This window comes from Chrysemys picta, chromosome 2, assembly GCF_011386835.1.
Source record: "Chrysemys picta bellii isolate R12L10 chromosome 2, ASM1138683v2, whole genome shotgun sequence".
Classification (NCBI taxonomy): Eukaryota; Metazoa; Chordata; order Testudines; family Emydidae; genus Chrysemys; species Chrysemys picta.
Window position 1 is genome coordinate 230,204,281 of NC_088792.1, and position 21,165 is coordinate 230,225,445.

The 21,165-nt window shown below is 44.1% G+C and overlaps 1 protein-coding gene across 1 annotated transcript in view; it reads left to right on the top strand.

Moving 5' to 3' along the window:
• Positions 1–21,165, top strand: part of DNAJC5B (DnaJ heat shock protein family (Hsp40) member C5 beta) — a 44,391-nt gene that overhangs the window by 19,732 nt on the left and 3,494 nt on the right. The window contains exons 4-5 of the mRNA XM_005288086.4: positions 10,482–10,695; positions 16,059–16,233. Coding sequence (XP_005288143.2) covers positions 10,482–10,695; positions 16,059–16,233 — 389 coding nt within the window. The remainder of the gene's footprint in view (positions 1–10,481; positions 10,696–16,058; positions 16,234–21,165) is intronic.

The window sequence follows — 21,165 nt, forward strand, 5'->3', positions numbered from 1 at the left end:
AAACTGCAGCTTGTACCCTTGGGAGATGGTACTGAGGACTCATTGGTCCGACGTGATATGGGACCACCGCAGTCGGAAGTGCGATAAACAGTTTAGAAAAGGTAACTTTATTAACTGGGTGGGGGGTACACTGGCAACAAGCCCGGTGACCCCCCTCAACGAGTCAAAAATGCGTTTTCCCTGCCGTTTGGCCTTCGAGACCCAAGGCCGTGGGGCCGAGCGGGATTGGCGTTGGGACCGACGTCTTTGATCCCTCTGCCGCTTAGGCGGGGGTTCATATCTGCCCCTAGCGTGTGGAGCAGAGGGTTGAGGCCTGGGTTTGTCCTTAGCAGGCGGGACGTAGAGACCTAGCGTTTGCAGGGTGGTACGGGAGTCCTTCATCCCGTGCAGACGGGTGTCTGTCTGGTCTGTGAAAAGGGCCTTGCCATCAAACAGCAGGTCCTGCATTATGGACTGGGATTCTGACGACAGCCCCGAAAGCGAGAGCCACGCCACCTGTCACATGGAGACAGCGGTAGCCATCGAACTATCGGCTGTGTCCGTCGCGTCTGAAGCCGCCTGGAGAGCCGCTTTGGTGGCGGTTGCACCCTCCTCAACCAACGCTCTGAACTCCTTCACCTCCTTCTCAGGAATGAGGGGCTCAAATTTGGGGAGGGCTCCCCACAGGTTAAACTCATAGCGGCTCAGAAGCGCCTGATGGTTGGCCACTCTGAGCTGGAAACTCATTGACGAATAAACCTTTTTACCAAAGGCATCAAGTCTACAAGCATCCTTGTCCTTTGACGTGGGCGCGGGCTGGCCATTCCGCTCGCGGTGGTGGACCGATTCAACCACTAAGGAGTTTGGAGCTGGGTGGGTATAAAGGTACTTGAGACCCCTCGCGGGGACGAAGTACTTCCTCTCGGCCTTCTTGGAAATAGGCCCAAGAGAGGCCGGGGTCTGCCAAAGGCCAGTGGTGATGTTGGCAATTCCCTGATGGAAAGGGAGCGCCACACGCCCCAGTACCAAGGAGGTGAGGACATTGAAGAGGATGTCAGAGGGCTCCTCCATCTCCTCGGCCCGGAGCTCGAGGTTGGCTGCTGCCCTCCAAAGCAGCTCTTGGTGGACTTTAAAGTTCTCCTGGGAAGAGGGAGGTGGTACCGCAACCGAATCACCCTGCGCCGACGAGGTGGACGGAGCGGCGCCTTCAGCGGCTAACGGCACCATGGGCTCCACAACCCGGGTCGGTGCCAGAGTCGGTGCCGGGGGTTCGGCACCCACGACTTGATCTCAGTGCCGGGAAGGTGACCCGGTTCGGCACTGAGAGGCTCCAGCCACAGAGCGATGACCTGGCGGTGCAGGTGCCTGAGGCCATGGTGCCCACTGGCACCACTGTCCCTGCCAGGGCACGGCCTGAAGCAGAGGCGCATCAGGCGCCAGCAGGGCAGCAAGAAGGAATTGAGGGTGGGGGGAGCACGCAGCCCCCTTTATGGCGTGATATACCGGCGCCACTCCAGGGGTCGCAGCGGTGCTCCCCCACTATGGATACTGCTAGGGGGAAAACGTCCGGCACCGGTGCACGTGGCAAGCACGCACACCTATAGTGGAATATACATGAGCAATCACTCGAAGAAGCTAGACTTTTGACATCCTGGGTGAACAGACCTATAAGGTCAAATTCAGTGCTGACTTATACCCTATGTATTCCCATTGATGTCATAACAGCTTATGTGATTAATGTAATTTATTATATACATTTGACATAATACATTTTGGCTCCAGAAGTCATCAAATGACTTGTACATCAAACCTCATGTTGTTGTTTTTACATTTAACTTTCTGGAAAGGAAACATTCTTTAGTCCCAGAAGGGGAGAGTTGTCATGGAAGAATGCAAAGTGAGGTGGATTTTATTTTGCACTGAACATAAATAAGGATGGTAAAACTGACAGTGGTGCTTTACCCATCTTTATTAGTAATTACAGGAAAACAGAGACTGCTTCTGAATAAAGTGGAAATGTCAGAGGGATTCACATTTAATGGAATAGTTGTAAATACTTGCAAGATAAAATGATGAGTCAGGCTCTTAGATTTGTTTTAATTAAACTTTTATCTTATGCTAATTTGTTTCATGAGTCCAAAAACCTGCTGTTGAACTAGTCTTCAGTGCAGTGTAAAAAACCAGCAATACCTGATTGTAAGTTTCTTGCCATTATTAATTAAGTTGGTATTCACCATAATGACACCGCCTAGGGGAAAATTTTGTTTTAATAAACATGACATAGATACCGCTCCATGATTTTCTTTGCAATTTAGCATCAGCTAATTTACCAGGGAAATAAAGAGTTAGCAAGGTTTCTAATTAAAAAGAACTTGTTTATATTTCTGGGGTCTAGGGTAGACCCTAAAACAATTTTTTTTTTAAACAAGTCATGGGATGGTTCCTTTAAAACAGACATTGGGGCTTGGGTTTCATAATGGCAATGAAGTCACTTGTGGTTGATGGTTACCTTATTTTCCAGGGTGTTTTCTTTTTAATTGTGAAGAAATGTAATATTGGTGAAAGGAGCCAGATTGATAGGCCTGAATACTGAGATCTCCTTCTGATTATCTACGGGACAGCTACAGCACAGACATTAGCTGGGAAAGCTTCTGCACATGGTCCTGCCAATGTAACTCTACCCTGACCTACAGTTAGGGATGAGAAGACAGATTAACCCATTCATAACCATGGTGACATGGAAATTCCCATTAAGATCTTGGAAAAAGACCACCAAGTTTTTCAATATTTTTAGATTCTGGTCCTTCAGTAGCTACCACATAAGTAATAAAGCCCAGATTGTGTGTCTGTATAGGTTAATTAGAGGGTGTAAGGAGACCCCTTCTTCTCTGGGCTTCCTACCTATATTCATGGGTCACAGCTCTGAAGGAGTAAAAGGCAGGTACTCCAGCACAATCACACCTTCCATGTTCATAGCTATTTCAATGACAAAGCAACAAAAGCAGGGCTGGTCAAAACTGCATTTGATCCAAAAAATTTCCACAAAGCAAAATACACTGCAAGAAGTGTGGAAATTTTTAATATTTCCTTACAATGCCGAAACCAAAATATTTCAATTCAAAATGGTGCAGCTCTGCCTCAGGGGAGTTGTAGTCTTGGTGCCTTTTGCTCCTGTTCTCCGATAGGATGGACTCACTGGAAGACAGCCACACTCCACAATGCACCACTTTCTTCCCTCTCTAGAGGGGTGGGAAGAGGATGCATCACAAGAGTCCCAGGCCAAGATGCATCATGGGAGATGTAGTCTGGCCAGAGATCTCAGTCCCTAATGGAGAATGGGCGCATAGGGCACCCAGAACTATAACTTCCATGAACACTGCAGTGACATTTTGAATTGAATTATTTCAGGTTTTAGTCAAAATGTTTTGTAGAAAAGTTGAAAATGTTGTGGAAATAAGTCCTATTTTCTCAGCAGCTCTAAATGCAAACCCTTCCTTTCCTTCTCAAAGCTCCTGAACACTAAGTAATAGGGGTACATTATAGGAGTCCCGAGCCATGGTGCATCTTGGGCGATGTAGTCTATCCACAGATTTTAGGTTTTGTCTTGTCTAGTCTGAACGTCTCTTTTGAAAGTCCCATGTGATGTGATTGTTTTATGTTTAGTGAACTGCAAAGTAAATAGTTGTCTTAGAATAGGAAATAAGTTATCAGCATTTAGGCATAGTAGCTATTTGACCATCCATCTGCACTAATATATTAATTGCAGTGAATATATTTTATCTAAATCAAGAGTCAAATTCTGACAGAGTCTGTGTTGATATAGAAGGCAGAGGGAGGTAGTGAAAGGAGAATCCTTCATCCCTTTGAAGTCAGAAGAAATTTTGTCCAAATAAGGGCTCCAGGACTCAGCCCTTAATTTGTATAATTTTGCTTAAGAAGTACAGGGAGAGTGGAAATGTCTACAGATATATTAGTGCAAAAACCATGGAAGCCAATAAAGTGTTTAGTGTTATCCTTAGAACCAGCCACCAATTTCCAAGAAATACCTCAATCAGTATTAATCTTAATAGCCTGGGCCTTTCCCCCCACTTAACAAAAAAGAACAGATCCCATATGCAACCTAAGGTCTTAGACACCATGGAATGTCATTAGACATGTAAAGTCAGCCTGTTTATTCAGTCTACATATTTCAGTGTTTAATATTATTTAATACTATGTTTAAGTATAGGATGCATGGTCTACTAAATACCATTAAACATGAGACATTAATGATATTAAAGGTATGATTTTAAAAATATATTTAAGGCATGCAAGAGGAGATATTATTAAGTTAAAGGTATAAGACTAAATTTCCCACTGGTATAAATGCCAGCAGAAGTGTGTTCACAGGCTTATGTCAGTATAAAAGATGACAGAGTGCCTCCAGGCCAGCAACCGTACTCCAAAAAAAGGGTTGGCCAGTGGAAATCGGCTTTATTGTCTCCTGATGGCAATTTTACAGTGCAGCTCCTGTGGAAAATAAAGCTGTACTCCAGCCTCAGTGTAAATTGAGCAAGGAGCACTGCTTGCACTCTAATGGAGACATCTCTCCTTTGGTGCAGTTAGGGTGACCAGATGTCCCAATATTAGGAGCTTTGTCTTATATAGGCAATTATACCCCGCTCTGAAAAACAAATGTCCTGATTTTTCACACTTGCTATCTGGTCACCCTCAGCGCAGTGGGCTTTCTAAGCTCAGGGGACACCCTAGCAGTGTATTTTACAGCTCCCTGCACCAGCCTTGCTGAACTTGGTTTGTACATTAGAATCATGTAATTTAACAAGACATAAATCACTTTTATTGCCACAAGAGGGCACCTCCTGTCATTTAATAATTGTACTAAGGAAACGACTTGTGTCAGTCCCTCAAAAGAGAGTATAGTCTTCCAAAATACAAAGCAGATATAAACATGAGCAAAACAAAAATACTGTCTCTGAAACCCCCCTACTTGAGTTATGAATGGGACCTAGTTATCATGTCAACAGACTTGATATATATATAGTAACTTTGATACCAGTATGTTGTGTTTTGGGTGGGCCTGGGCATGAGCTCTACTGCAGTATGATCTGGTCATGGGGAGAGCTCCCTGCAGGTCTCACTTCTTTCCCTACCAATTCCTTAAAATCTTTATAGCATCTCAGAAGCTGCTGTACCTCAAAAATATAGCCAGCTCATATTAAGTTTTAGAAGTGCAACTCTTGCAAGTCACAGTTTCAGGGTTGACTGCACCTTTGACAGCCCCCAGGTATCCACTTAAAGGTTTCAGGCTTCCTAGCAATCCCCTCTCTCAGGTAGAAACTAATGTCTCCCTACAATAGGCATGCGCAGCACATTTCATTAGGGTGTGCACCCAGGGAGCCCTGCCCTAGCCCCGCCCTGCCCCCATCCATTCCCTCCTACTTCCCGCCCCCGACTGCCCCCCTCAGAGCCCCCAACCCCCCTGCTCCTTGTCCCCTGACTACCCCCGCCTGGGACCCCTGCCCCTAACTGCTGCCCAGGACCCTACCCCCTATCTAAGCCTCCCTGCTCCTTGTCCCCTGACTGCCCCCCTAGGACCCTACCCCCTACCTGTCCCCTGACTGCCCCGACCCTTATCCACAGCCCTGCCCCCTCAGACAGGCCCCCGGGGCTCCCTGCCCCCTGACAGGACCCCAGAACTCCCGACCCATACAACCCCCCATGCTTCCTGCCTGCCCTAACCCCCTCCAGAGACCCCCCACCCTAACTGCTCCCCCAGGACATTCCTTGCTCCCTGTCCCCTGACTGCCCTGACTCCTATCCACACACCCCCCCGCCCCCTGACAGACCCCGGGACTCCCATGCCCCATCCAACCTCCCCTGCTCCCTGATTGCCCCCTCTAGAGGCCCCCCACCCCTAACCACTCCCCTCAGGATCCCACCCCCTATCCAACCCACCCTGCTCCCTGTCCCCTGACTGCCCTCACCCCTTATCCATCCCCCCGCCCCCCGGCTCCGGACCCCTTACCATTAGGCTCCTAGCAGCATGTTCTGCTCCGCGCATGGGTGGCAGGTTTGTAGAAATTTTGGTGGTGCACAGAACCCGCCCCCCCCCCAACTCCACCCCCCAACTGCCTAAGGCTCTGGGAGGGAGTTTGGGTGGAGGGAGGAGGTCTGGGGTGCAGGTCCTGGGTTGGGATTAGGGTGCAGGAGGGGTGCAGGGTGCAGCCTCTGGGATGAAGTTTGGGTGGGGGAGGGGGTCTGGGGTGCAGGCTCTGGGATGGAGTTTGGCTGCTGGGTGCAGGCTCTGGGCTGGGGCAGGGGGTGGGTGTGCAGGAGGGGGTGAGGGGTGCAGGCTCTGGGACAGAGTTTGGGTGCAGGCTCTGGGCTGGGGGCATAGGAGGGGGTGAGGGGTGCAGGCTCTGGGAGGGAGTTTGGGGTCTGGAAGGGGTGTGTGGGAAGGGGAGAGGGTGCATGCTCTGGGAGGGGGTTTGGGGATAGGAGGGGGTGCAGGGGTGAGGGCTGTGGGGCTGAGGATGAAGGGTTCATGATGCAGGAGGGGTCTGAGGGCTGGGGCAGAGGATTAGGGTGCGGGGGGATGAGGGCTCTGGCTCTGGCTTGGGGATGAGGGGTTCACGATGCAGGAGGGGGCTCAGGGCTGGGGCAGAGGATTAGGGTGCGGGGGGAAGAGGGCTCTGGCTGGGCCTGGAGGTGAGGGGTTTGGGGTGTGGGAGGGGGCTCAGGGCTAGGCCAGAGGGTTGAGGTGTGGGGTGAAGGCTGTGGGGCTGAAGATGAGGGGTTCATGATGCAGGAGGGGATCAGGGCTTGGGCAGATGATTAGGGTGCAGGGGGATTGGGGCTGGGGCTGAGGGGTTTGGGGCGTTGGAGAGGCTCAGAGCTAGGGCGGAAGGGCAGGGTAAGGGCAGCCTGCCCTGCCATTAGAGGATTGGGGGCACTAGGACCCTGGGGCAGCAGACAGCAGGCACACCAGCAGCACAAGCAGGCATGGGAGAGGTGCGCGCTGCTTTCTTCCAGGCAGGGACGCGGCGGGGTGGGGGGGAGCCCCATGGGGGGGGCAGGCGGGGGCCGGGGGAGAGACCCAGCTCCAGATATTGGTGGAGCAGCAGAGCCCCCAGCCCTGAATATTCCTGGAGCCTGGCTCCAGGAGAGAGGGGAGGGGCCAGCGGCTTGCTGCGCCGGGGAGAGTGGAGCCATTTGCCCACCCCTGCATTAGGGTGTGCCTGGGCACACCCGGCATACCCCGTGTGCACGCCTGTGCTCCCTACCTCCAGACTGGGGGTTTAGGCTTGCAGTCCCTCTGCAACTCACTGTGACATAATTTCCCCTGTCTGTCCAGCAGTTGTGGTTAAATTTTCTCCAGGGGCTACAACAGTGTATACCAACCAGCCTTCACAAAGCAAAATACATTTATTGGTAGGACAAAAGCATTAAAGAGAAAACGTACAAAAAATACAATAAAAGTTCCTATACACATGTTAAAAGCTTATCAGAGGTCACCCATCAGCCTTATGGGGCCCAGGTAAGCCAAGGACCTTCCAACTTTTCTGCAAAGGTTGTTGGAGCCCTCCTTGGACAAAATGTCCTTTTCATTTTCTGAATCATAAAGAAGGTGTGGTGTCAGTTTAAACACAGCCTTTTTATACTAAAAGCCCTTTTTTTGTCTGTTGGTCTGTGGAACACCCACCTTGACCATGTACATGCAAACCACACCAGAGGGAGATAACTCTCTAGAGTTGTTTACAGTTTCAGCAACTATCCTTAATCACCCCCACTATTTTTAGCTCCTGGAGGAGCAGTGGTAACCCTCCCCTGCTGCAGTTGCAAACAATCCCTGGCCCAAGATGTTACATTAAACCATTCATAAACTTAAGACGGTATGGTCCCCCAAAGATACTGCATATGGTTGCAGTATCTGTGAGAGTGACATCAAAGTGAGAGGAAAATACCTTACTTAAATATTTTATGCATTTTTCCTGTTTGGAAATATGTCAGCTATTTAAATACCATGGTGTTGGATGCAGTAGAAATGGAAAGACAGAGCCAAGTGCTGTCCCAGCAGAGACATAAATAAAGTTATTAGAGAGACAAGGTGAGTGAGGTAATATCTTTCATTGAACCAACTTCTGTTGCTGAGAGAGGCAAGCTTTCAAGCTCACACAGAGCTCTTTTTCAGCCCAGACCTTGAAAGCTGCTCTGTTTCACCAACAGAAGTTGGTCTAATAATAGATGTTATCTCATCCACCTTCTCTCTCTAATATCCTGGGGACAACCCAGCTACAACAACACTGCATAAAGAAAGATAGGTAACTAGCTCAGCTCTTTGCTAACACAGCTGGTATTATGCGTGGAAGGTTGTAAAGGTACTTCCTGTAGAAAGCCTTATATTGTTGATTTGATTCTAGCTTGAAGGAGAATTGAGGTTTTTTTGCATTCAGATCCTGGTAACAGATACGATAACAGGAACAATATAAGAACCTGAACAGAATAGTTAGAAACATATAGAAAATTACATGTGCATGCATCCTCCACGGAGAGGCCCGAGGGAAGATTCTAGCTAATTCTACAGTGAAGCAGAGAGAAAATTTAGGAATAAAATTGCCTTCATTACTCTCATAAAGTTTCTTCTTTGGTATAAGAAGACAGTGGTTGTTTCTGTAATTCAGCCTGTGATCATGAATAGATGACAAAGTTGTAAAAAAGCCTGACCCCTGTTTGTGCTATCATGGTAGTCAATGGAATTTCTCCAGAATTTCTCACTGGTGTACATGAAATCAGAATCTGGCCCAGTGTGTGCATGTTGAGCTATAAACATGTGGACACTCCAGTTACCCTATTACCACCTCTATCATATACTAGCCAGGTTAGTGTTTACATTTTTATGAACGTACCATCTTCTATCTAGACATAGTAACATGGTATCCAGTACTTGCACTTATCTAATTTCCTTTGGTATTGACATCAGACACTGTCTCTGGACTTACACTGCATTTCCCATGAGATCATAGGAACAGTATTAACTCATTTCAAGGGAATAAGGGAAGTTTAACACTGTGTAAAAGCATATATGAAGAGAAATAGCAGAAGCACAGGTTCAGTAGCTACTTGACAGCAATTTGTAAATGGATCAAAAGTTTTTATTGAAAGCATCGAATGAGGTCAGCCCACTTTAAAGACCAACCCCCTGCAATTTCATTATTTTAGAAACAACGGGCCCAATTCACAGTTGTTATACACCTTTAGTCATTTACATCAGAGCAAAGTGGATATAAAATGCTATCAGATCCAAACAGTAGCATTTTAAACCCAATTTGCACCAGTGTAAAATATTGCATATGGTATAGGCAATGGTGAATCAGGTCCACAGATTGCTTTTGCCTGGAGCTTGGCAAAAGGGCGTTTGAAACTGACTCTATTCAAAACCACTATTGTTTTCCCATTCTGTTCTTCAGAAGGATGCTCCCATTCTATTGGAGCTCCTGAATTTCTTTTTCTTTACTGTTGTTAGGGTTTCTGAAAGCCTAACTCCTGTATATAATACCTTGAGGTAGCTATTGATCCATGAGATCATCAAATATGTTGTATAGTATTTCCCTTCCTTTAAGGAAGGTAATTTTGAGGGAATTGAAAAGTTGTTATATTTGATACATTTGCTTTAAAACTGACTTGTTAAAATCATTTTTGGAAAGAAGAATAAGAATCTGTGTTTTTAGCATGTATCAATTTTCTGCCTGGAGGGTTTTGTAACTGACAAGGTATCAATGCCTAACACATATTAAATAAAATATAAAACATAGAGTCAGCCTTAACTACAGCAGTGCCATGTTAAGGGAAGACTTCTTTTTTCTCTCACATTAGAGCGATACTTAAGGGCCTCACAAAACTTCCTCTGACTTCAGTGGAAGCAAGACTGGGCTTGTAATCTCTACAGTTAAAGAAAAATTATGCCCCTTTTCCTCAGATGGAAAGTCAAAAAGTTTGAGAGGTAAGAAGCCCATGTCTTTACAAATTAAGAGTAAGGCGTATTTTAAGGGTGACCTCCTGGCCCTATTTAATGCATTGTGACTTTTGCCACTGACTGCAATGGGGCCAGCATTTTACCCTAAAGGTAAAATTACTCCAAGTGTTACAAATGTCAATACAGCCATGTGAATTACTTCTACTGAGGAAAGGACGTTTATTTAATATTTATCCCTATTTAGGAGAATATTTATTATTTTTCTTTCAGAAACTATCCTATTCACCTTGCTGCCATCTTTCAAATCTGTCTTAGAAACTTACCTCTGTCATCTTTGCACCATTATCCATTATCAGTTGCTATAGAGCCTCGCACTGACATCCTCTCATTTAGCTCATGCTACAGTAAAGCTGTAACTAACAAGACTCAGGCCAGACCTTCTGCTCAGAACAAAAATGCATCAACTAAAATATTTTGTAAATATTTATAGCAAAAACGCTCTTTTCCTTCTCTTTCTTTCATGTTTAAGAAAATTGGCTCTGAAATATCATCCTGACAAGAATCCTGACAATCCAGAGGCTGCTGAAAAATTTAAAGAGATCAACAATGCTCATGCGATACTGACTGACCTGTCCAAGAGAAACATATACGATAAGTATGGATCATTAGGGCTATATGTGGCAGAACAATTTGGAGAAGAAAATGTTAATGCATACTTCATGCTTTCAAGCTGGTGGGCAAAGGTGAGTGGGTAAAATAAAATCCTCTATTCTCTTTTTTAAAATGTACTGAGCAAGCTAGGAAATCATGCAGTCTTCTAACTTAGTTTGGCCTTGGTTCTGCAAAGTGTTCCATGTGAATGGACCTTTACACTCATGTGGAGTCCCATGGGAGTTCATGGGGCTCTGCATGGGACTAGGAGTCCCCCGATGTGAAACAATTTTGAGGATCAGGGCCTTAAGTCATAGCAGCTTTATTAAACAATGGCATGTCTTGAATGATTAGAAACTCGCAAAAATATAATTAAGCACCTCTCCAGAAAAGTGATAATGAAGGATTTTTCCTTTAATTTACTAGATAATTAAATACACTTCATGTCTGGTAACACTTAGAGGCATAAATTATATTTGAAACTGGAGCTCCAGGTTAATTTTGATTTTCTTTTCAGTAATGACTAAATAAAAATGACTCATTGCTCAAAAATGAGAAGTCCTACTTGTGTGACAACCAGCTAATAAGTTACCGTACAAATTTAGCCATGTTCTTTGCTATATATAGCACACAGCATACGTAAGCAATAATAATACATAACACAGTGTGTGATTATGGTGTCATATAGGTGCACTTTGGGTACATTGTGAGGGGGCAGGGGAAAGGAAGTGGAAGAAGAGGTGAGAACTGCGGAGTGGAGGAAGAAAGTAGGAAAGGGAGAGCATGATATCTCAAGTCAGCAAATTGAACGAGGAAAAACCGCTGGTGGGGATTCTGATGACATAAGAGCTCGGTTCATTTGGTTTATTATGTAACTGTAATCCTTTGCTATTTATGTATATATTGCAAACCCTAGCATTGCAATCAGTGTGTCAGTGAATGTAACAAGCCTATGACATCACAAATGTGGAAAATCCCACACTTTGGATTTTATTCTTAATGCTATTTCCAGCAACAAAATGTTGGGGCAGCAAAGAGTCCATTGGAATAAATAGAAAAAATATCTTTATGTGAATCAAATACACTGTGATGACAGGAGAAATGACAGATCTGATTTAGGAACATGGGAATCTCCATCCTGGATCAGACTAGTGGTCCATCTAGCTCAGTATCCTGTCTCCAACAGTGGTCAGTGCAAGGTCAGTTCCATGTGTCTGGGAAAGCATACTTCATATACTACTTCGGGTGGGAATAGAAGCAGCTCAAATACAAATTAATGGACTACATTTTCAAAACTGGGCAGCTAAATCATATTGGCAAAATTTGTATCCACACCAGCAAAAACTGAAGATGGACGTGAACCACATCTCCATTCTGAACTCCCAAGACTTTACAGCTGGCCCCTATTTCTCTGGCAGCAAATTTGCACCAGCTGTGGCTGCTGACTCCTGCTGTGTCCTGGACTTCCTTCACTATTGATTGCTTCTACTACTGCCACCTGCTGTGTCAATCTTCCTTCTCTTTGCTCTCAGCTACCCTCTCCTCAGCCTCCTTGTCCCCATCTCTGAGCACAGGGAGTCATTGGCTAAGAAGGGAGAGAAGAGAAGAGACACTGATAAATCCGCTAGCAACAGCATCAGATGAGCCACTCCCTTGACTCAGATTACGTGAATATGGCTGTGAAATGGATGTGGGTATGAGAATAGGAACAGAGACAACAGCAGCAACAGCAACCTTGACCAACAAGAAGAGTAGAGGAGAGCATAGGGTGCAGCTGAAAAGTCTTATAGGCTGTATGAAGGCAGGGAGAGCAATTGCTGGGTTTGTTTTGGGCTGCTATGTTCTGGAGGTATGGAAGGATTTGTTATGGAGCCTGTATAAAATTCATTACATTGCATATTGCAGAACCTCCTATGAAAAATGTACCACAAAAATCTGAGGTACTTATGTATCATCCCTCCCAGATTGTCACAGGGTGGTCTCTCCATTGCCACTAAACCAAAGTTTTCCCATTTCCACAGTATAAGCAGGTCAACAAAGGCTCCTCTCAAGTTGAGTCCAGCCATTTTCCCAAGTGCCTAGCCATACCTTTCCTCTTCCACCTCTTATACCCAATAAGCTAGGCCCTGTAGTGAATGAGTCTATTTCGGGCCTTATACTGCCACTTATTGCCATAGTATCTGTCTCAGTGGCATCTGATCCCCAGTCTGATTCATACTTCTGTAAAGCCAACAGGAAAACAAGTTAGTGGGCCACAGTTCTTGCTGGTTATACTCCTCCTATACTTCTCAGGGCCCTGATAGGCAGTGTATCCCATCATACTCACACACACTCAGAAGATACTAAGTGGTGGCACAAGTCATTAAATGTAAGGAAATGAAAATTGAAGGTGAAGTGCAAATCAAAAATGACTGTTGAGTTAAGCCCAGAATTCTCTGAAGGCTTAACCAAACTGGGATAGTGTGGCCATTTTACACAGAAAAAAGCTTTAACTAATATTTCATAATTCCTTTTTTCCCCATAAGGGCTTGTATATACACAGTGATTGTGCCACTTTAACTACATCAGGTTGAAATCAGTATAGTTAAAGTGGTACTACTCCCTAGTGTAGACACAATTATACTACTATAAAGGTGTTTATACTGATATATCTTATTCCCATAAATTTAGGGAAATAATCTATGCCATTTTAAAGAACCTTTATATGGGTATAACTGCATTCACACTTGGGAGTGTGTGTACCAATTTATCTATTTTTCAGTAAAAGTCACACCCTAACCCAAATAGTTAAACCAGTACAAAATCTAGGTTTGCTGTGAAAGAAGGCACAGCATTCTGAAATAACTTCAACTCAGCATACATCTGGCCAGTCTTTTGAAAACATCTGAGGTATTTGTGCGCTTAACCTGGTACAGGTATTACCATTGGCCTTGAGCCTCAACACTTGCTCAGATGGTTAACTTTAAACATGTGAATCATTCCCCTGACTTCAAATGGGCCATAATTGCACCCATGCTAACATTTCATCATTTAATTCACATAGTCACTTCCATACTATTAACCTGATACCTATCCTCACACATATCACAATCCTGCGATGGATTTGGGGTGGTGGAGGGGAGATTGTTTTATTATTAATTAATATTATTATCAAGCCGTATATTTTATTTTTGAATACATTAAACTATTGGTGAGAGCACTTTTTCTGAATTAAGCTGTACGTGTTAAATCATTCTTGACAGTGGCCTTTTAACTATAATCTATTCTAAGGGGTAAATTGAGCCTCCTTGATGAAAGCAGATTTGTGCCTGAAGGCCATAGAATCTGCACTGACCAAGGAAGCCTTTTTCTCCTCTACATACACCTGAGTAACTTCACTTGATTTATCCCAGTATGTGCAAGAGGAAAATTAAATGTTTCATCTTAGCCACTCCAGCCTTTAGACTCCTTATTTTGTTTCTTTTTTCTCATATACTTGGCTATTATCAACACTCTATCAATGAATAAGAATTTACACAGAAATCTACTGTAATGAACCATTTTTAAGGGAGGTGGGGGTTTTGCACTATGTTTGGAATTTCTGGAAGGCCTCACTCAGCACTCATAACTGGGGCCAGATTTGCAAGAGCCCAGCATATTGGGTGCATGTTGGGTGCTGAACCCTTGAAAATCTAGCCATAAATGTCATAATGACAGAGGGTGGGTGGGGTGGTGAGTGGTCTGGAAATCTCCCCATATTTAGGTTTTTGAGTGGCAGCTAAACTCTTGACAATCTGGCTCCGATTGTGGGTGTGGAGCACTTTACTCCTGGGGGAATTCTACACCACTGCATGTGCGCAGAATTCATGTCCCCCACAGATTTCTTCACTTCCCCCACAGAAAAATGACTTTCTGACAGGGAAGCAAAGGGAAGCTGCAAGAGCAGTTATGCACCACTCCCTAGCTACGCAGATACATTATTTCAGGCACCCAGAGCAGCCATCGGAGAGGTAAATCACCACAGGGCTGGGGACACCCCAGGTAGTGGCTCCTACCCTGAGCTGGGATCAGCTGCTAGTTCCGGCTGGGCTGGAGACGGTGGAGGATGGGATTTCCTCTTCCCCTGCAAGGAGTGGTTTGGGCTGTGTCAGACCCACCCCCAGAAACCTCCCCTAGTTGCAGGAAGCTCAGCATCATCCCCTGCTTCCTGCCCCCATCGATCCTCAGCTACAGGGGGAGGGGTCACTGTATGGGGAGTTGCTCCCCCATCCACCCAACCCCCATGCATCTGAACCTCCCATACCCAGACACCCCACCAAGCCTCTCCCCGTACACCCAGAACCCCCCTAGCCTTTCATACTGAAACTCCACCCCACTGAACCTCAACCCCTGTCTCTGGAGCCCCAACCCTGCACCCAGACTACCTCCCACTAAACTCCCTGCACTCAAACCCCATCCTGATGAGCCCCACCCTCCAGCACCACCCTGAGCCCCCACATCCAGACCCTCATGCCACTGACCCCCAACTAGCTGCACCCAGCCCCCCAGCCCACCAAGTCCCACTTTCCCAGCACCTAGACCCCCTGCTGAGACCCCCCACACCCAGACCTCTCTGCTGAGCCCCAACCATTTTCACCTGGAAGCCCCTGCAGAGTCCCATTGCCCCTGCAACCCTCTTTGCATGCAGATCCCCCCACACTTAGACCCCCCACTGATCTGCCTGCACCCAGATTGTTCAACACAGAATCCTCTCACCCCACACCCGGATCCTCCCACACTGAGTCCTTCCACACTTGGATCCTGCGTGGTTGAGCCTGCCTGCCCCACATCTGGTGCACCTGGTGCAGAGGGGCAGGGCCCCAGGGTGTTTCTGGGGTAGGCCCAGACCTTTTGCTGTGTCAGGGTTGGGTGCAGCCTCACCACTGAGTCCGTGTCCCGGGGGTGGGGCTGGGGAGATTGCAGGGTGATTTTCTACCTTCGTACAACCAGTGGCCTGTGCTTCCCACTTCCAAGCTGGAGCCTCTGCATTTATTTATTGACAAATAAAGCTTGCAGAATTTTAAAATATTGTGCACAGAATTTTTAATTTTTTGGCGCAGAATGCCCTCAGGAGTGGCACACGCAAATCTGGCCCTGAGCTCTTTTGAAAAACTGACACTATGTGCCTTAAGCAACAAAGAGTCCTGTGGCACCTTAAAGACTAACAGACGTATTGGAGCATAAGCTTTCGTGGGTGAAAGCCCACTTCGTCAGTCACATGTGTCTGATGAAGTGGGCATTCACCCACGAAAGCTTATGCTCCAATACGTCTGTTAGTCTTTAAGGTGCCACAGGACTCTTTGTTGCTTTTTACAGATCCAGACTAACACGGCTACCCCTCTCATACTTGACACTATGTGCCTTATGTCTGTTACAAACTGTCATTAATTAAAGGAAGTTCATGTGGTAATAGGGGTTTCTCCCCCATTTTATCTAGGCCCTGTTTGCAGTTTGTGGCCTCTTGACAGGCTGCTACTTTTGCTGCTGCCTGTGCTGCTGTTTCAATTGCTGTTGTGGACAGTGTAAACCCAAGCCACCAGGAGGGGAAGAACATGAGTTCTGCATGTCTCCTGAGGATTTGGAAGAGCAAATTAAGACAGACATGGAACAAGGTACTGATTATAGAGACTTAGTGTATAGTGAAAATATACAAAACCATTAAAAAAGCTATTGATCAGGTCCTCTGCTGGTGTTAACTGGTGTAGCTCCATTGATGTCAATGGAGATATGCTGATTTACAGCTGCAGAGTATCTGGTCCTACAAATCTTCTATATGGCAACTAAGCCAAAAGCAAAGTACAGCAGAACCTCAGAGTTATGAACACCACCGTTATGAACTGATCGGTCAACCACACACTTCATTTGGAACCAGAAATATGCAATCAGGAAACTGCAGAGGCAACAAAACAAATACAGTACAGTACTGTGTTAAAAGTAAACTACTAAAAAAGGGAAAGTTTAAAAAAAGATTTGACAAGGTGAAGAAACTGTTTCTTTTCTTGTTTCATTTAAATTAAGATAGTCAAAAGCAGCATTTTTCTTCTGCATAGTGAAGCTTCAAAGCTGTATTAAATCAATATTCAGTTGTACACTTTTGAAAGAACAACCATAACATTTTGTTCAGAGTTACGAACCTTTCAGAGTTATGGACAACTTCCATTTCCGAGGTGTTCATAACCCTGAGTTTCTACTGTATATTGCATATAGAAATGGCAGTTTCTTTGGATCTGTTATTGTCTTGATTACGCAGAAGTGTTGTAGCAGTATCAGTCCCAGCATACTGCAGACACAAGGTGGGTGAGGTCATATATTTTATTGGACCTGCTTCTGTTAGTGAGAGAGACAAGCTTTTGAGTTTACATAGAGCTCTTCTTCGGAATGGAATTGATTAGACACATGAACATTAAAGATCCCGTGACACCTTGTGTAGGAGAGGAGATTTGCTATATTGTGAATGGCCTATATATCCTATTTCACCCTTATGTCACGTGCTGTCTCTGATCTGCTGCTTTCCCCCAAGAGCTATCTGAATGCCAGTGGGCTTGATTGTGTAACCTTTATTTATGGAAACAGTCCTATTGACTTTGATGGGTCTACTCACTTGAGAAAGGGCTGCAAGATAAGGCTTATTCTTTTAAAGTGCTTTGGATCTTTTGTGGTAAGGGTTATAAAAGTATTTTCATTATACCTAGAACCACCATGTCAAAGCGCACACCTGCCCTGTAGCACTCCCTTCTGGCCAATTGTGGCTCTGCAGTAGCGCTGCCTCCATTTTTCCTTAACTCATTCTCCTTTTAAAAAGTCCACACAGGCCAGATAGTCAAAAAATTCCTCTTCCTGGGGTCCAAGTTATTTACAACACAGTGTTTCAAAAGAAAACTCGAACTTTCAAAATCCCAGAATTGGGCCTACCCCCTCCCCCAAGAGGGTCTTTCCACACTTTAACAATTCATTTATTTTGCTCTATCACACTGATGTCTGACATTACTGAGATACCCGTTTCCCGTTTATTCAGAATGTTCACTAATTTGCCAGTTTTAAAAATGAATAAAACATAGATTTGGATTTTGTAAATCCAGATTTCACAGGGAGGGCCTGAAATAAATTAGGACTTTTCCAGGTCTCTTATCCCTCTTGTCACTTTTGTTACACTTTTCATAAATCAAAAGCAACAGTATAATTTCAGTCAGAACTGCCTTTATTTTATATTAACAAAGCAAGAACAACAACAAAAATCAAGAACAAAAGTAAGGTCTCCATGTGACAGGACAATGAATGCATTTCCTCTGCATCTGAACACAAATAGCATCTGCCTCCCTTTAAATTTGTACTTCAAAGAAAACAAGTGATAACAGACCCAAGCTGCACACACAAGTTGTATGAATGCTGGTTGAAAAGATGTAACTGAATGAAAATGGCATAGATTGGTTCTAGCATTGGCTCTTCAAGCAGACAATTCAAACTTAATTGTCCTAGATAGGCAGGTTCAGACTTTTCTGCACCCCCATAGGTTTATGTAAGCTAGCTTCTAGAGAAAGGTTCCATCAGGTAATTCAGAAAACAAATGTAAATTCTCCTGCAGCAGGCTGCTTTGGAAGAGAAATCCACATTTTGAGCCAAATTCCTTATAGGTCGCCTGCCCACAGTGGGATCACTCTCTCTAGTAATTAATCTCTTTGTCTCTCACTGTTCTCAGCATAAATAGCATTATTCAAAATTTTGCTACAAGGTCAAAATGTAGATCCTCAACCCAAAGTCAAAGTTTAACTAAATAATTTATTGTAGTGTTTTGTACATAATAAGTCATTTATTTTCCAAAGAGCTCAATATGCAAAAAAATACATGATTCTTGGTTTACTTCATGATATCTATCTCTGAGTACTGTGCACATTATCAGCCACATTATCACCACACCCAGCAGTTCCTGTTGCTTTCAAAGGGAGCGCTAGGTGCTGAGTAGAGCTGTGTGAGAACTGGAATTTCTGTGTCACAGGAAATTCCATGATTTTGAAAATTGTTTGTGTTGCAAAAATGTCAAATTTTGAAATTTCCAACATTTAGTTTTGATAAAATCAAAATGATTTGTTTGGATTTTGACTTTATCTTTTGTTGTTTTTTTATAATATACAATATATTTCTAAAGGAAAAATCGAAACATTCCATTCTGAGAATGTGGGAATTAAATGAAATTTTTTTCCCATTGACGTCCCACAGAAGGTTTGGTTTTGACAAAACAGCATTTTCTGATGAAAATTTTCAAATAGCTCTAGTGGTGAGCTACTTTGAACACCTGCCCCAGTGGGATGAATCTTGCAATCTTTACTCCTATGAGTAGTCTAGCAAAAGAACTAAAGAAATTTATCCATGAATAAGGTTTGCAGGACCTGCCCTTTACTCTTATTATAGTCAAGAGACTGATTTGTTTCCACTAGCAGAAGTTCTAATAACTAGGGACCCGATCCTGCTTCCACTGAAATTAATGATAGTTTTGCGTTGATTATTACAACATTGGACCAGTTTCTAAATGTTTTTATGTAACCATTATGCCCTAAAACCAACATATTTTAAGAGTCAGAATAAGACAATAAATAAAAAGTATATTGCAATGCCTGCAGTAACCACACTGTTTCAAATGCTTTGAGAAAAGGCACAGCAGAAGAGAAGGAAGTAATTATTTCTGTACAGCTGGGACCTATGCTCCTGCTTTGGAGCCCAGTCACGCAATGTTCTCACTCACATAAACAGTTTCATTTAAGTTAGTGGGCCCAATTCTGCTCCCATTGGAGTCAGTGTCATATCTCCCACCGACTCTCCTGGTGCTGAATGAGGCACTGTTTGAGTTTGGACTTCTCATGTGAGTAAGGTGTCAGGCACTTGGTATGTTAGACTGTGGTGATGTTCTCCAACTGTTTGTCAGTGGGTTTTTTCCTGGCTGGTTATCATCATAATAACAAAATGATACCTTTCCAAACAATGTTCAATTTTAAAGCAAATGTAATCAGAAAAGTGTGGGGGGAGAGGGGAAAGAACTGGAATGAGCTGAACTACTTTCCAGATTCATAAGCAATAAGTATTTAGCACATCATTGTCTCCTCCGCACTCCATATGATATCAATGTAGGCGAAGAGCGAACATGAGCTATCTATAGAAAACAATTTCAGCTGTGAATTCTGCTGCACCTCCATTCTGCATCTCTCTGTTAAAAGGCTATATTTGTATAGCTTATTATACCCTGGGTATCCACTCTGATGACACCCAGAATAAATCCTAGAGGTGTGCAGACAGCAAAGTATTTGGATAAGCTGCCAGCCTCCTGAAGTGTTTTCAGATTAGTTTGAAACAATGTAGTATATTTCTAATAGATCCCCCTCTCTTGTAGTCACTGAGTTCCTAGCCTTGACGTGCACTGTTTCTGGATGCAAATGACTGCCCATAAAATTAAAAACTCTCACACACACAAAACCCTATCAATTTACATGAAAATCCAGAAAATATTTTGCTTTTCTAAAAGGCCTTAAAAATGAATGTGAACTCCCAATCTAATCTAAACCAGAGTCATGTTTTAAAAAGTAATTACTTGTAAACTTTGTATAAGTGCTAATAGTGAGAAACAGTGCCTCTTTTTGACCTTGTGTCGAAATATGGAATTTTCCATACAGAGAAGCTGCTTGCAGTCTAATCACTCTTGCCTTTCACATTGACAAAATCAAACTCGTTCCACAGCCACTGAGGTGATGCCATCTGGCATGCAATTAGATGCCTGCTCCTGGTCGAGTTATTACTGTATGTTATGTTTTGTGTCCATAATTCATCCCATTTACTGCCCAGAAAAAAAATCACAACAGTATTCATCTTACTCCCAATCCCAAAGGACCGGTCCCTTACTCCAAGTCAGTTGCACTTTAGATGTTTGTAGCCAATCCTATAATAAATTAACTAAAGATGTATTAACTAAGAAAAAGAAATGAGAGTTATTTACAAGGTTAAAGCAGGTAAATATACACATACAAATAAGTTATAGTCTTAGGTTCCAAAAGGTAATAGAAGCTGCCTTAATATGCAAGCTCTAGGGATAACCCAGACTAAGCAGCTGGGGATCCCTTGCTTATGCTTAGAAATATTGCCCTCCCAAAGTCCAAGGGGCATAGAGATAAAAATCTCTAACAAGAAAAAATTGTATCTCCCTCTCCCTAAAGTTCAAGCTGATGGGATGAGTTCATGCACATATCTCCTCTTCATGGAGGACTGGAGGAAGGACTTCGTTCTTTGATGTTTCACAATAGGCTCATTTGGTTTCAATGAGCCTTCTTGGTGGGCAGGACCTAAAATCTGCTGTAGGAAGCCAGCATTTTACATTAACTAAAGCTTCTTTCCTGTTGAACTTACACAATTACAGAGGAATACAATGCAAACACTGTCACCTTATAACATGGGGCACAGATGTTATAAGTGAGATTAATACATGCATCATCCTCCAAGCATTTCATAAAGTCTAAACACTTAAACACATTCTTATAAACTTAGCATCTCTTCTAACAATACTA